Genomic DNA, 16,731 nt, shown 5'->3' with positions numbered 1-16,731 from the left:
GCGTGAATTATGGTATCACCTTGCAAGCATTGCTTCTCAAATGTCGAATCCGTGGTTGGTGGGCAGGGATTTCAATGCTATATTATACGCACATGAGAAGAAAGGTGGCTCTAACCGAACAAGTGGCATTTGTCATTTATTTAATCATTGGTTTCATTCTTGCAGGATGCTTGATCTAAATTTTTCAGGCCCTCGTTTCACTTGGTCTAGGGGAAACCTTTCTAAACGACTGGACAGAGCGGTCTGCAATGATGGATGGCTAATAAAACATGCAAATAGTAGTGTCATGCATCTTCCAAAAATTGATTCAGATCATCGGCCTATTCTAGTCAAGTTCCATAACATGGATTCCAGGCATGGGGGCCTGAGGCCGTTTCGATTTTTGGTTGCATGACTCACTAATGAGAGGTTTGAGATTTTTGTGAATGGGAGCTGGAATAAGGGAGCGAATTTTCTTGAGGCTGTGGTTGATTTTACTTAACAAATTAGGCGGTGGAACAAAGACATTTTTGGAAATATTATTTATCGGAAGCGGAAATTGTTGGCTAGAATAGGTGGGATCCAACGAATTTTGGAAACGAAGCCTAATCATAACCTTACTAGACTTGAAGTTAAACTTCAGAAGGACCTCGAAGAGGTCCTCACTCAGGAAGAATTATTGTGGCTTCAGAAATCTAGGAGAGATTGGACTTTGTATGGGGACCGCAACACTGCCTATTTTCATAAAAAAACTCTAACTAGTCGTCATCAGAATCGGATTACTGTGATTCAAAATGATGATGGCCAGTGGATACACGACGTCGAGATCATTAAGCAACTTGCAGTTAGATTTTTTTCGGATCTATACACTCCTGAACAAGGGGTGCATAACATTTATAATGTCAGGGGGTATTTCCCTGTGATGTCGGATGATTTTTTTTTAAGCTTGATGTCTCTGGTAACAGATGAGGAAATCAGACGGACTATTTTCAGTATGGGTCCTTTCAAAGCTCCCGGAGTAGATGGCTTTCATGCCGGTTTTTACCAAGCGCAATGGAATACAGTTGGTATGTCGTTGAGTTCTTTTATTAAAAATATTTTTACTTCTAATCATATCCCTGCAGAGATCAACAGAACCTTGCTGGTGTTTATCCCTAAAGTTGATCATCCAACAAGCCTCAAGATGTTTCGACCGATCAGCCTTTGCACGGTTCCGTACAAGACGGTGACAAAAATTATTGCAAATCGGCTATATGCTTTTCTTCCAGATCTCATTGGACCCCAACAAACCAGTTTTGTACCGGATCGGCATATTACAGAGAATATTGTCATCGCTCAAGAGGTAATCCATACAATGAAGAAAAAGGTGGGGGGGTAAAAGAATGATAGCGGTTAAAGTGGATTTGGAAAAGGCTTATGACCGGTTGAGTTGGCGTTTTGTTCAGGAAACTTTACAAGAAGTTGGGCTCCCGGAGCAATTTATTCAGCTCATAATGGGGTGTTTGTCCACAGCCCAAATGAATGTTTTGTGGAACGGAGAAATGACTGAAGATTTTTGGCCAGGGAGAGGAATTCGACAAGGAGACCCCCTTTCGCCTTATATTTTTGTACTTTGTATTTAAAGATTAAGCCATGGGATTATTCAGGCGATTAATCAAGGTAGATGGAAGCCCATTCGACTGACTAGAATTGGCACTCCTCTAAGCCATTTATTTTTTGTGGATGATCTGCTTCTCTTTTTGGAAGCAAGTTACGGCCAAGTTGATGTATTAAATGACGTGTGGAGAATTTCTGTAGGAGCTCGGGCGTTAAAGTTAGTAATCAAAAGACCCAAGTTTTCTTCTCCAAAAATGTCCCGGTCACTTTAGCTAGTGGAATTGGCAAGGCTTTAGGCTTCTCGGTTACAAATAATTTGGGAAGATATCTTGGCATGCCTCTTCTACATGATCGGGTTTCTAAGAAAATGTATTAGAGTATTATTGACAAAATTGATCAGCGGCTTTCAAGATGGGCAGCAAAGCATTTGTCTCTGGCAGGGAGAGTTACTCTTGCTCAATCGGTGCTTCAGGCAATCCCGATTTACGCTATGCAGACCACGTATCTCCTGTCTAGTGTTAGAATTAAAATTGATCAACTATGTAGAAGATTCATTTGGAGTGGGGCTGGTTCCCAACGCAAGTTAAGTCTGGTTAGCTGGGACAACATTTGTAGGCCTAAGAGTAATAGAGGGCTCGGGTTTAAGGACATGGATCTTATGAACAAAGCACCATTAATGAAAGTTGCTTGGGATTTATTCATAAATCCTAGCAAGTTGTGCTCCCAAGTTTTAATCTCTAAATATGTTGCACCTTGTGATATGCCTATTACTGATGTTCCATCTAAAAATGGCTCCTATTTATGGCGTTCTATAGGTAAGATTTGGAAAGACTTCCAGAGGGGTTTGCGATGGAGTATTGGAAATGGCCAACGGGTGAAGTTTTGGGATGATATTTGGGCTACGAATGGTGATCCCTTAACCAACTATACGGTGACTTCAATTCCTAATAGCATGTGAAATATGTTGGTGGCAGATTGTGTGGATCAAAATGGGAATTGGTTGTGGAACAAATTCAGCTTTTGCTTAAATAACCATGTTGTTTTAAGGATTGCTTCAATGGCTCCTCCGTCGGCAATACGAGGCGATGATAGGGTGTATTGGGGTGCATCAAATACTGGCATTTTTACAGTCCATTCCGCTTATCGAGTGCTTACGAATTTCGACCCCGCTGAAGACTATCAAGACTGGCGGCATTTGTGGCAATGAAAGGGGCCTCAAAGCATAAGATTTTTTCTATGGTTATTCTGCCATTATCGATTGAAAATGGGATATGAGCTTGCTAGAAGGCATTTGGATATTGATCCTTTATGTGGGAGATGCCATGCAGATGTTGAGAGTTCTTTGCATGCAATCCGAGATTGTGTTTATTCGAGAGGTATTTGGAGGAAACTTGTTCCCGCGCATAGACAACATGATTTCTTTAGTTATCCTCTTCGACAATGGATCATAACAAATCTTAATAGAAGAGCCTGTGATATGGGGATCTTATTTTGGCCGGTTATGTTTGGTATTGCCGCTTGGAGAATTTGGTATTGGAGGAATCAGGTGATGTTCAACAATAAGAGCTGGAATGGTGACTTGATCATCCGGGATATTAAGGCAAGGACTGAGAGTATTTGTTCTACCTTATCCAGCGTAGGCTATCGAAGAAATGCAAGGATTCAGAAATGGATTCGTTGGGATCCTCCACCATGGCCTTTCTTATGCTTGAATACGGATGGTGCAAGGAAAGGAAATGGAGAGGCGAGTGCAGGTGGCCTGTTGCGGAACTGCCATGGTAATTTTATTCATGGTTTCAGGGCAAATCTTGGAGTTTGTCGGTTATAAAGGCTGAACTTTGGGGTGTCTTGCATGGGTTAAGAATGTCATGGGACCTTAGATATAGACGTATCCAAGTTGGAACAGACAACTGTAGTGTGGTACAGCTTATCAAGGAGAACAATGCTAATGTCACCGAATTTTCGAATATAATCGAGATGATTAAGGAACTCATAAGGAGGGATTGGAGGATTCAAATTGATCACATCTACCGCGAAGCAAATTCGGCGACTGATTTTCTTTCTACGCATGCTTTGAGTTTGCCTCTTGGAGTGCATTTTTTTCACTCTGTACCTTCAGGTTTGAGATCTATTTTGTATTCGGATATGTATAGGGTGGCACACCCCGTTTTGTGCCCCTCTAGCTCTTCTCTTTTAGAGCCCTTTGTTTATCAAAAAAAAAAAAGGCATACTCACAAAAATTCCCCAAAAAAATAAAAATGCTTAGTCATAAAATCTATGTACATGTACTAAAGTTTAATAAAGACGGATTAGAGTACTAATCACACATAATTTACTCTATTTAGCCATCTCCGATGCCCGCATATATACCCCATTAATACTCTTAAAACTATCAGCTCTTCGATCTAAAGTTGTTTCCTTGGGGACTTTAGCAGTACTGCATATGGCCCAAACATATACAAAACTAATTAGGAGTTTGTTAAGTTACATTTAGTTGTAACTTACATCACTTAACAGGAACAATAATATAATAGTGGGGCTCGCATAATTTGTGTAAGTGGTGTAAATTATAGTTACATGTAACTTAGCATTTACCAACTAATTAATGTCAAAAAAATTCACAAACCAAAACAAGAACATCTCCAATTCATGCATTATAGGTGCGATTTGTAATCATTTATTGCTAACACTATATGAGTTCTAAAGACAGTCAAAGGGAACAAAATGAAAAGGAAAATGAAGCGAAACAAATAGCTATATAAAGTACTAGGTCTCTAAGGATTTGATATTGTAAAAGAAACATTATTATAAAAATGTAATATTATAAAAGTAAGTAAAAAATAAATAAAAAATAACCGTAGAAGTGTCAATAGTTTAACAACATGCATGTTTGATGTTTCGAAATATTTTTAAAAACACATAAACTAAATGAACATTCATCTTAAAATAAATGGATTAAATAAATTTTTACTCGTCTAACGTGGTGTACCACGTTATCATTTGTGTGGTAAGATAAGGGGGCCTACTAATTTACAATTAATTTAAACTAATTGGGATTCACTACTTTACCTACATTTAGTTCTTGAACTTAATAACTATCTACATATGATTTATCAACTTAATTCAAATTTATTAAATATAAAAAGCTACCCAACTTGTAAAAGTCCACATGAGAATCTTAAATTTGAAGCAAAAGTTCAGAAACTGCAAACGAATTCTTCTTCCGTTCTCTTATTAGGCAACCTTTGCAGCCACTTTCGAGTTTGCAAAAACCACCGTCAACATTAAAACGTAGAAAGGGATATATATAGATATATGTTAGTGATAACCCCTCTTAGAGAGAAAATGAGACAATGAGAAACAATACCCAGCAGGAGTTGATTACTTTTAATTTGGAAGCAGCAGTAGTGTGATAATTAATCACCAGGAGTTACAAAAGCTGACACTAAATTAATATGAAATTAAGTTGGCATGATGCCACAAATTCATCCATTTAAAGTTTTTACGCACGCACTTAGCAAACTTTAGCTTTTCCTTTGCTTAGATAAACTTCCACTTCTTTTCGGGACCTAAATTTGCAGCCATCTGGACTTTCATAGTACTGCATCGATTACAAGTGCATATAATTGGCTAATATGTTAGTTAATCACTACACCATGACCATGAACCATGATTAGTTTTAATTTGCATGGGACTTACACAAGAAACGGAGGAGGATTAATCGATGAACGTAAAAGTGAGCATTTTTATGCATACTTACGGCACTAAGACTGATAACTCATAAAGTCCATGAAAAGCTAAAAATAATTACTCATTTTCTAAGTGACAAAAATAATAGTCTTGATGACTCACACGCCAATCACCATGTCTTGATCTTACCAATATATTATCCCAAGTCTATCATCTGTTGAAGTAAGAGAACAATACATATACTCCGCTAAAAGCATCAGTTACAAAGTAGCTGGACATGGGCCATTACAGATGACCTTTTAATTTATTGGAGTTCAAGAACACTTCAGTGCAGCTCTATGGCAGATTGACATCATAGCTCAAAATTATTCTAATAATTAATGTTATTTTTCTCAGCAGAATTAATTCAAATAAAGAAGTTCTTGTATACTTGTAGCAAATTCATCCAGATATATATATATATATACACACACACTCGTACACACTGTGGGGCGCATATAGATCTACTCAGAAGGGTGAGTAGGCAATTGATATAAGCAATAAATATTACGACACCGTAAATTAATCATAACAGCACAAGCAGAAATAAAAAAGACTGGCACACAAAACCCTACACACACACACACACACATGTTCAAGTTCATTTGATCTAAATGTTAATTATTAAGAAATTAATTGTGATTCGATTTAAGGGCGCGGCGCACAGTTCAGTTCCTAATTATTTGTTATTACCTTGTCAACGCGGCCTGCACTTGCACCATGCTGACGAATCTTCTTTCTGATATTCCAAGTATTCTTCATGCATGAGGGTTGACCATAATCAGCCAGCTCATCTCCTTGGCCTTCCCTGCGCGGCCCCGCTTTTGTTTCTGATCATCACCTTGTTTGGTGCAGCCCTAAACTTTTGCTCAGCAAACCGACCTCCTTGGCCTGGCCCGCCTGCTGCCTGTTAGCTTTTGTTTCTTTACCACTTCATCAGGATCATTGGCACCGGTTGAGCTCATTGGAGGCGGCCATCTGGCCACGGCAGCTTTCGCTATTACACCACTTGTTGAGGATGATCCTTGCTTTCTACTGATGATGAAATGTCTACAGAACTATTGGTGTGGTTGCCATCAGCTGATGATGAGCTCTCCTACTCGTAATTTATTAGGGTTCAGTACTGCTGCTGGTACTAGTGGCCCTGGTGGTTGGGCCTGTGGAGGCGAAGGTGGCTCAAGTCCCATAGCCCTCCTTAAGGCCACCAGCTTCGGTTCCCATTCAATATCATCACATACCAGGGAGCAAAGCGCAAATAATCTCAGATCACCATTTTTTTCACATACATGGTACAATTATGATACAATATCTGCTGAGCGGGGGCCTCAGAGTTCCGCATATTACCGGAACTCATGCATATTTGAGAGCAGATATTCTTGAGCTTTTATAGGATATTTGTTGATAGACAGATATAATTTATAAAATAACAATAATAATATCAATAATATGCTTCAAAATAATATTATTTTAATTGTATTTGAAAAAAGAAAAAATAAATTCTTTGGTAGTAATTTTAAATCATGAGAACAAACATAAGTATATAGTTATAGTTGGATACGAATCGTTATTATAGTGCGTGATGAGTTTGATCTAAGAATATAATATATACGAGGATTCATTGAAAGTAGTTAGCGAGATGCTATCATTATTGATTAATTTCTTCTCTCTGGGTAACACGGAAGATTGATAATTAATCCATTGAGTCTTAGAGTCAATAATGGCATCATCGGTAATAATATATTCTCTTTCATTTGTTATCATATTTTACAGCTATTCTATCTAAATGGCAAGATATTGAATAAAATTTTAATATTCTTTTTCATCAATTACCCTATTAAATATATTTATTTACTATTATATAAATTATCCTTTCATTATTTTTATATATCCATTTTCTTTGTTCTATGCGTATTTAACTATTATTTTTTAATTATGAATGATAATTTTAAAAATAATAGACTTTCGGTAAGTGTTTTTTTTATAATAGGTCAATCTCTTTGTATTTATAATTATAACCTTTCTAATAGATTTTGAATATTATTTAATACATTAATTTTTAATTCAAATGATTAAATAATTCTTGGTTGGCTAACATAATTAACGAGGAAAAAATATTTTGTAAAATATTAAAAATAACATTATAAGTATCATATATATTAATGTCCAATAATTTATTTATGACTTGTTATATATGTGCTCAACAAATAAATATTAGTACTATTAATATTTATAAGGTTAAATATGTCAAAATATCATATTTCAGATCTTATATTTACATATTAAAAAAAAAAACTTGTCATTTAAACATGTACATTCATATACCTATTTAGACTTCAACTAAATTCAGACTCATTCTTATTTCAAAAAAAAAAAAAACTTCAAGTACTGTTTTTTAATAAAATTTTACAGGTGCTAGTTTCATACTAGTAAACTATCTGATGCCACTTGTCACTTCCTATGTAAAGAGCAATCAAAGAGTCTAACCGCCCAGAATCGACCACACATCATTTTTCAGATTAATCAAATTTACTAGATATACATGAATTAAGTTATAATATAGATTGTTTTTCTATAAAAAGAAATTATAAAGAGTGACGATACAGTCATAAATTCTTATATAAATTTATTTTGTATAAACTGATGTGACATCAATTCATTGGTTGAATGAAAATATAAAATAATGAAAATAAATCATGTGAGTTAAGAGATATTTAATTTAACCAATTTTATCATGCCACGTTAATTTGTATAAGATAAGCTTGTACAAGAGTTTGTGGCTATATCATTACTCAATTATAAAATATATCTAACAGCATCCCTGTTTGAACTTTTTTATCACATTATATGTTCAATGATATCAATTTAATTATCTTATTTCTTATCGTAAGAAGATAATGATACGTACGTAGAGGTTGTGCACATTATCAAAATTTTTAATATATTTTTGAGTTTGATTAGTCTTTTTTTAATTAAATAAGATTATTATTCAAACTACAACTCATATTACATGAGATTATAATTGATATTTATTAATCAGACTATTATTGAGACCAACTTACATAAATGTTTATGGAGTTATGCCTAGATTTTTAACATTCACTGATATTCGAGGGATGTCTACTCCACTCACACTTAGGTAAGGGAGAAAACTACATTCACTCAATTATACATTATAATTAAGGAAGGAAATACCCCCACATTACGTTTGTGGGGGTTCAAACTGATGCCCTAATATTGCTAGAATTGTTATTGACTCTTTCTTTCATAAAGCTTTCACCTAAATCTAAATTCAACTATTATTTCAACAAGTGACATTCACCCATTGCTAAAATAATGAATGAGGAACGAGGTAGCATTCACTTATTGGTAGGTGAAATGGACTAATAAATAATTTTTAAAATGATGAAATCTACTATTTAATAAGTGAATAACACCAATTTGTTGGGTTATAATATCTGAGATATTAATTGAGAAGTATAACATTGCTCATATTTCAAGTCTCTTTGGTTAATTAAGAACTCAAATGTACATGTCATCTTAGGCAATGGCTATCTTGAAGCAGGAATCACAGCCACACACGCACAATGATAAATACTAAAAAATATGTTATAACTTTGATTGTGCGGTTATAAATGTGTGTTCTACCTTAGAGCAGTCTTAATTGGACCCGTCCTCTAATGATAACTTCCAGGTAAAAGAAAATATATGAGCACTACTATTACTACAAGAAGATAAAAATATAGGTATTGTTTATTAAATAATAACACTATAATAACCATTCGACCTTTAGTCGAGTGGTCGAGTCACTAAAGTATTGTGGGGGCTTAAATTCCTTCTCAATTAAAGACAATAATTAAGTAAAGATAATTTTTTCTTTTTTGAAATGAGAGTAGTGTAACCGTCCCTCGAATATTAAAGAAGAAATAAAAATGGTGTCTCTCGAATATTGGAGAGTTTAAAAATCTCAGTAATAATAATCTCATATAATTTAAGTTGTAATTTGAGTCATGTGACTTAAAAAAAAAAGTAGCACTATAACATATAAAATAATAGTACTATTTATATTTCCATCATTTCTATTTTCCTACTGTCCAATTAACATTTTCCATTTCAAATTAAATCACCTTAATATGTGTCTTCTAGTCTTCTACAGAAAACTTCCTCATTGTATTATTATGTTTTTCTGGGTTCGAAAAAAGTACAAGTGTCAGTATACTACATCGAGTTATATCGTACACGTAGATTTTCGCCGAATCCAACGGCTATGATCTTTCCAGGTCAAATGAATTATCTTAATAATTCATATTATATTTCCCCACAATAAAAGGCACGGCATTTCAAAGTCATACGAATCGAAATTCAAAAGCTCCCAATTCGGTCTGACCCTATGTCAACCTCTGCGCGAGCTCAAGCATCCCATGACCCGAATCCGAATTTACACAAACCCGAACCAAAAGAATCCGTTAACTTATTCTCAACTGTGAATGTGCCACCCGACCCGCTACTTGACTCCGGATTCTTCATTGACGCCGCTCCCCCCGCCACCTCCGGCAGCAACACCACCACCACAAATGATCAAACTTCAAAGAAACGAGGGACCATCAGAGAGCACAAATCGGAAAATCTGGCCACGACGAACGGCACGGAGTCCGCACTGACTCCGGAAACCGCGTCGACGCGTCGGCTGACGGCGACGGAGGCGTGGTTGCCGCCCGGTTGGGAAATTGAAGATAGGGTTAGGACTTCTGGTGCAACAGCTGGAACGGTGGATAAGGTTGCTTACCTTCTAATCTCGAAACCTCTTTAATCCTCTGTATATTCATTTATTTTTAAAGAAAAAAAAAAGTTTAACCGTGTTTAGATTGTGATAAAGCTTGTATTTTTAAGACCCGACGACTGAAATTTTTTAGTAAGGAATCGAAACTTTTTAAGCTATTTTTTTGAGCTAAAGTGTGGGTTATGGCTTTAGATTCTAAACTAACCATAAAAACCAATTTTTCAAATAGCCGAGCCAAAAATAAAACATAAAAATGATGGAGGTTATTAAGAACTAATGAACTATAATGCTGATCTTATGTTTGGTCAGTTTTTGATGTTTCTGTACTTTTATTGATTCGTGAATGAGGATTTGTAGGTATCTATTCTCTAGCTGCCATATTTGTGAAGTTCCTCAAGTGAATACTTAGCCGGTCCTGGCCGATTTTGTGGCTAATTTCCTGTGTTTAGTCCCTTGCCCTTTATTTTAATGCTGGCTTTAGCTACCTCAGAGGCTTTGATGTAGAATTAGTTTCCTGTTCATTAAGGTTAAAAACAGAGGACTTTTCAGTACTTTTGCGATAGAAAGTTCTCATTCTTGCTACTAAATTTCTGCATAAGGTCAATCTGCAACTTCGTCTATTTAATTTTTCATAATAATTAAAATTGTCATTGGAAAACTGTTGTGTTTTTTTGGATACATTATTTCTATTAAGGATTAGATTTCTGTTCCATTTTGAATTACAGTTGTTACCTTAGACGCAATTTTTTTCATTGATTGAATTGGTTGTGCTTGGATGCTTATGGTTCACATTGACTTTTTGGCACATAATCAATGTTTATGATACTGGTACAAGGTACAAAGCATTTGTCTCAAGTTTGGGTCCTATTGAAGATGATTATGTCATTGTCTTTATACAGAAAGAACTGATATCAGTTTCTTTCTGACATGTTGATGAATGAATAATTTTGTCACCTGCATAGGATATGTTGTTACTTGTTACTTCATTACTTGTTTGGATCTCATGAATGCATGTTGTGTTTACTTAATAAAGAGAGAATGATAATGTTTGTCACATAAAGATGTGAAAATATGACAATACATTTTGATAGTGCAATTTCAAGCACAGCTTAATATATGTTTGTCTTGCACAGTACTATTTCCATGTGGCCTCAGGCCGTCGATTCCGGTCAAAGAAAGAGGTGCTTTACTTTTTGGAAACTGGAACTAAGCGAAAAAGGAGGAAAGAGAACTCTAATGCTGATATGGATGTGAGTCAAATGTGATTTTTTTTGGCTATGTATGTCCAAGATCTATCCCTTCTTCTGTCTCACTCACCCATTGTCCTTGCACTACAATTCTTTGCAGTCTTCTGGGAGTGCCGCTGGCAGCACTAAGCAGAAGAAGCCTAACATAAAAGCCAAGACTTCTGCTTTGAACTTTGATTATTTTAATTCACCTGAGAATGTTGAATGGGTATTGACAGACCCTTCCGAGGGTTCATGGACTCCTTTCATTGGAAAAGTGGAGGTGCCTGAATCTGTTAGGCAAGATTGGGCTGCTGCATTCACAGACCTAACAACGAGCAATAATGGTAGTAAAATCTGTTGAATGCATTTTCACTGCACTTCTCATTTGCTATTCAGGGAATGATCTCTTAGACCGATAAGCAGTTTTTGCAGAATTATTCTCCAATTTTTAAGCCCTATTGCTTAATAGATTGGTTTTGGGTTTATACCCTCGCATTTGCTCAACCAAGCAGCCAATTAGCAATTTTTGTGCCACAAGTTAAAATGATTGCTGGTTAATGGGTTATCATCACTGTCTTGCATTTGTTCATGTATTGTTTTCTATTCATATGTAAGATAGAAATGTACTCCCCGTCAAAGTAACTTCACCTCCAGGCTCCAGCAGAACTCAAAGAGATTTTTTTTTTTTCTTTTTGGGTTCCCTTTGAATATGGAGCTAATAGTATTTTGACATGGATTTGGTGTAGGCATTAATTGACTTATTTGTGGAAAAAGCACTTTGCAGCTAGGCTTCAGTGTATATGTTGGAAAATGTTTTTTGAACTGTAGCAAGGCAGCATGAAGATAGAAACAACAGTATTGTAGCATGAACATTGCTGTCGTTTTGTATGCTATAATATTACTGTAGTATGAACAGTATGTATGTTTTGTCTTCATATTTTCTTGCTTGTGTTCAGATAGCAATGCTCGGTGTTCTAGATGTGATGAATACCCCGTAGTTATATTGTATGCAATTTACACTTAACTCAAAACTAGTTAGCCAATTTTAAGAGTTGGGGACTAATTTTAAGTTACGAAGTAACTTAGCATTTGCCAATGGAGTTCTTTTTTAAAAAAAATATTTTTTAGTGTTGTCATTACTTGGACATTGAGTTACAAGTATACAGGAGACCAATTATAATATAGAGACAAGATAATCTAGTGAGCAATGCTACTCATAATTTTAAATGATATTATTACATGACACTACTTGATTAATGTCTAACTTCAATACTCTCAACAATGATTTATATCTAATTATTGTCCAGCATTAATACCATCAACGAGTGATAAATTGTATGGTACGTTTAGTTGCTCAGAAAATAATAAGGGATGTTGCTCAAGGAGTCATTTTAATATTAACCAGGTTGGTTAGGAATTTATTGAAACTCTACATAAAAGACAGTAAAATGTCACATGATAAGTATGTTGCACGGTAATCTGTGCAGCACTTAAATAATTTTTAGCATAAAAATTGTAAGCTTATCAAATTTCTCAAGCTAGTTAAATAAGGATGCTTGTGAGAAAATTAGAGAGGAGAGCAATATGGTCAAAGTGAATTTTATTATTCGCAAAAGAGAATATAAGAGAGCTTTACGAGGATGCTTGAGTTGCATGGTGTGTGATGTGTTGTGTGTGGTGTGGTGTTGAGCCAAATGACAAGTTTCATGCCGTATTATAGAGTGGCTTGCCTAAATCTAGAGAGTTCTACATAACATGCACAACTTGCCCCAAAATCTATTAACTATGCACAAGTGTGGATTTCTCTAGATAATTACAAGTGCTAGTGAGATGTAAAGAATTTTATAGTCAGCTTGGGCTTGCTCCCTTCGGTTTGTGATTTGAGCTGTTTGCTTACTAAGGGCACCATAGTTCGTTAATTGTATGAGACGGCCCACTATTGAGCATATCTTGCTTCTTAATGCATCCGGTCTTTGGGTGGAATTTTACCGAACGAACTCATACGGGTCAATTTAATCTCCTTTAGTGACAAATTTGAGCGGCTCGTGACAAGAAGCACAAGAGGGGAAATGAGCCTCTTCTTATTATGTACATGTGTTGAACGTTTGACGTTGAGAGTTTATTAAGCCCCAATAAAAATTTGTATAAATTATTTGTAATGTACAGAAACTAGCCTTTCTGTCCTTTTGGACACGCTAGGTAGATTCAAATTTTAAAAGTATAAATAAATAAGGTGCTTAAAGTTTGATATAGGCGTTGGTGACTTTATTCTTTGTGTAATTTGCACCAACCAAAAAGATGGACTTGTTACGAAATCTAAACACTTTGGGCTGCGTTAGCTGCAACATCTTCTCTCACTGCATTGTTCTTTGTTTTTTTTTTTTTTGAAAAAAAGACATTTCTTCCCCACTGTTTATTTAAATAGTGGGGAAGAAAAAACTTTTTTTTAAAAAACTTTTCTCACTGCATTTTTTTTAAAATAGGTTTCAGATTCTATTGCAAATTTGTAGGTGCATGCTTCACTGCTTCTAGGGACGAATCTCTTAATTGGCTTCAAGTGCTGTACTCTTTGTTTAAGACTTAAGGGTTGGTCATTTAAATGCCAAGAGTAATCCAGGTTAAAAATTGTTATAAAGAAACCTAAACGTAGCACTAAGTTGGCGGTAGATTTTCCAAGCAGTAAGTCAATAGATGGTATCGCCACTCGTGATCTCTTTACTTATCCGCAATAGACAAGAGGTTCCATCTTCTAGTCATCAGTTTGTGCGCTCCACTTGCGGCGTGTCCCTCCTTTGAAGAATCTAATTTAGCTCAAGTACTACTTGCAGACATAGAAATCTCCGAGGAAGATACCGGCTAACACCTATACAAAACCATTTCTGAAAGCCATATATTTAAAGTGCATTTGACGAGCTTTGGTAGTTTCTTGAACTGTTCTGAATATCAAAGTGGGAAAAAGTAACAAATTGTAAGTTCTAATGACAATGACAAAATGTATGGCATATTTCAAAATGCATACTGTAATACTTGAAGTGTATAAATCAGAGATAGAAAATGTGATTGACTTTTACCATTTTCCAAAAACGAGCTTCAGCATTGACATTAGTGGCTTTACTCCGTCGATTTCAGCAATGAATATATACCGCCTTAGAGAGACAATGAGTCTTGAAATCTTCTATTCTATATTATTTTTGGCTCTATAGAGAATATTATGTAAAGAAACCGATGGTTTTAAACCCAACTTCAACATCTGATTCAATAAAACCTCAGCCTCCGGCCATTTCCCATCCTGGCAAAGGACACCAATGGTGGAGCTATAGCTAGCTATATTTGGAACTAGTCCTTTCTCATTCATTTCTCCAAGCAATCTTAGCGCCCTATAGGAGTTACCCTCTTTGCAGTACCCAAAAATCATCATATTATACAGGACATCATTTGGCTCCAATTTTGTCTCCCACATTGAATTAAACAGCTTTGAAGCTTCTTTCATATTGCCTTTCATACACAATCCATGAATTAAAACACCATAAGTGTACACATCAGGGCTGAAACCAGACTTCTGCATCAAAGAATACATCTCAAATGCTTTCTCCATGTCATCAGATCGAACAAATGAATCAATTAGTATTGTATAGGTCACTTCAGAAGGAGTTATGCCTCTCTCCTCCATCTCCCTAACTAAATCAGAAGCCATTTTCGAATTTCCTGCCTTCGAAAAAGCTCTAATTAGAACATTGTAAGTCACTACCGATGGAGACTGACCATTCGACTTTAGTTGATTGAATAATCTGAAAGCCTTGTCCGTTTCTCCAGCATCACAGAACCCATCAATTAGCTTGTTGTATGTGATCACATTTGGACTAATACCAGCCATTTTCATTTGATCCAATAATCTCTCAGCCTCCTGGACCCTCATCTCTTTACACAACCCACAAATCAAAGTATTATACGTAACAACATTGCAAGCCACTTCTCTATGACGCATTTCATCGAACAATTTAAACCCTTCATTTACTTTCCCCTCATTACAGTACTCATGAATCAAACAATTGTACGTATACAAGCTAGGTGACACCCCATTGAGCTGCATTTTTTCATAAAATTCAAAACCATCTTTTTTAAGCCCATTTTTGAATAACCCACAAATCAAAACCGTGTAGGTGTGTTGATTAGCGACCAAACCCAGCTCCCCAATTTTACGAAACAACATTTTAGCTCTCTCAATATCACCATTTTTACAACACCCATCAATCAAACTAGTGTATATAACAACATTAGGAGAGAACCCCATCTCCTCCAATTGATTCAAAACCTCAAAAGCTTTGTTCAAATCACCAGCCTCACAGCAACCCTTAATCAGAATCCCAAAACTATAAACATCCAATTCAACTTTAGACCTTTTCTCACTAAAAAACAACCAACCCTTGTGGAAAGAGCAAGATTTAATAACAAAGATTAACAAACTGTTAAAAGTGTTTGATCTGGGTCTAACACCCGAATCAAGCATTTGATGGAAATAAAACAGGGCTTGGTCTGATAACCGAGATTTTAAGTGGGCATCGATGATAGATTCATAAAGACGGGATTTTGTTACTGGGTTTGAGCTTGATGGGAACAATTGTGTTAAGTGGCAGAGGAGAGAACGGGGAGTGAATGATGAAGAGGTAATGCGGCCGGAGATTATTTTTAAAATGAGGGTTTGTGCAGCGGCGTGGGAATGGGAGCTCATTTTTGAGAGTAGGAGGCGGAGGATAATTGAGATCGACTGTGGGGTGTGCTGGAGGCCTTGCCGACTCGCCCAGTTGAAGAGTGAGAAGGCTTTGAGTGGTGGGAGTTTCGCCATTCTTGATATTAGATTAAGAGTGAGAGCTTGACCTTCACCTTGCTTCCTCTGTGCCATTCTGACTGTTGATTGCTTGCTACTCGTGGTTTGCATGTAGGCATTTATACCTTTTTATTACCTACCGTGCACCTCTTCGTTTGATGCGTAAGTAGTTCGAAGCCATTGCGTGAGTCCCCCATATAGAACTGGTGCTCTATTTACTTAGCAAACTAATTAAATTTGTAATTAATGGTTCAGATTTGCAAGAGCTCATTGTATCAAAAAATCAACTCTAAAAAAATTTAGTGTAGTGTGAAGTAAGGTTCAAACTTCGCTAATGGTGCATTAGTTGAGTTGTCGAACTCTTCTCTCCTTAATCTTAAGGTAGATGACTGGAGTTTTTTTTTTTTTTTTTTTTTTTATGATGATGGGAGTTTATTATTAATTATTATTCATCAAGGCTTTAACGAGTTTCAACCGTTAACATAATAGAAGTAGTCTTGGACCTTGATTGGACCTTGATTGTGAGTTCCCAAACTAAGAGAAAGTCTAGAGTTGTTCATCTCATGAATATACCGAGGCTCTTTAAACAAAAGTTC

General features: G+C 35.9%; 2 protein-coding genes across 2 annotated transcripts; one reads left to right on the top strand and one right to left on the bottom strand.

Annotated features, from left to right (window-relative positions):
• The first annotated feature begins 9,640 nt into the window (after positions 1-9,640).
• On the top strand, positions 9,641-11,793 carry LOC18034642 (methyl-CpG-binding domain-containing protein 5). The gene is made up of 3 exons (XM_006424771.2): positions 9,641-10,078; positions 11,215-11,331; positions 11,429-11,793. The coding sequence occupies exons 1-3, from the start codon at positions 9,692-9,694 to the stop codon at positions 11,669-11,671; spliced, it is 747 nt and encodes a 248-aa protein (XP_006424834.1). The 5' UTR covers positions 9,641-9,691; the 3' UTR covers positions 11,672-11,793.
• Positions 11,794-13,968: 2,175 nt separating this feature from the next.
• LOC18035230 (pentatricopeptide repeat-containing protein At4g11690) lies at positions 13,969-16,275 on the bottom strand. Its single transcript, XM_024178746.1, has 2 exons — positions 14,382-16,275; positions 13,969-14,246 (listed from the first exon to the last, which is right to left on the bottom strand). The coding sequence occupies exon 1, from the start codon at positions 16,244-16,246 to the stop codon at positions 14,486-14,488; it is 1,761 nt and encodes a 586-aa protein (XP_024034514.1). The 5' UTR covers positions 16,247-16,275; the 3' UTR covers positions 13,969-14,246; positions 14,382-14,485.
• Between the last annotated feature and the right edge of the window lie 456 nt (positions 16,276-16,731).

Source organism: Citrus clementina, unplaced genomic scaffold (genome assembly GCF_000493195.1).
Source record: "Citrus clementina cultivar Clemenules unplaced genomic scaffold, Citrus_clementina_v1.0 scaffold_8, whole genome shotgun sequence".
In the NCBI taxonomy this organism is placed as follows: domain Eukaryota; kingdom Viridiplantae; phylum Streptophyta; class Magnoliopsida; order Sapindales; family Rutaceae; genus Citrus; species Citrus x clementina.
This window is presented reverse-complemented; position numbering and strand designations above follow the sequence as displayed.

What these genes read in the sequence shown, in the direction of transcription:
- LOC18034642 (XM_006424771.2), top strand. Translation starts at nt 9,692, where the DNA reads ATGTCAACCTCTGCGCGAGCTCAAGCATCCCATGACCCGAATCCGAAT. An exon ending in CAGCTGGAACGGTGGATAAG is followed by an intron (nt 10,079 to 11,214) that starts GTTGCTTACCTT and finishes TGTCTTGCACAG; the next exon opens with TACTATTTCCATGTGGCCTC. An exon ending in ACTCTAATGCTGATATGGAT is followed by an intron (nt 11,332 to 11,428) that starts GTGAGTCAAATG and finishes AATTCTTTGCAG; the next exon opens with TCTTCTGGGAGTGCCGCTGG.
- LOC18035230 (XM_024178746.1), bottom strand. Translation starts at nt 16,246, where the DNA reads ATGCAAACCACGAGTAGCAAGCAATCAACAGTCAGAATGGCACAGAGG.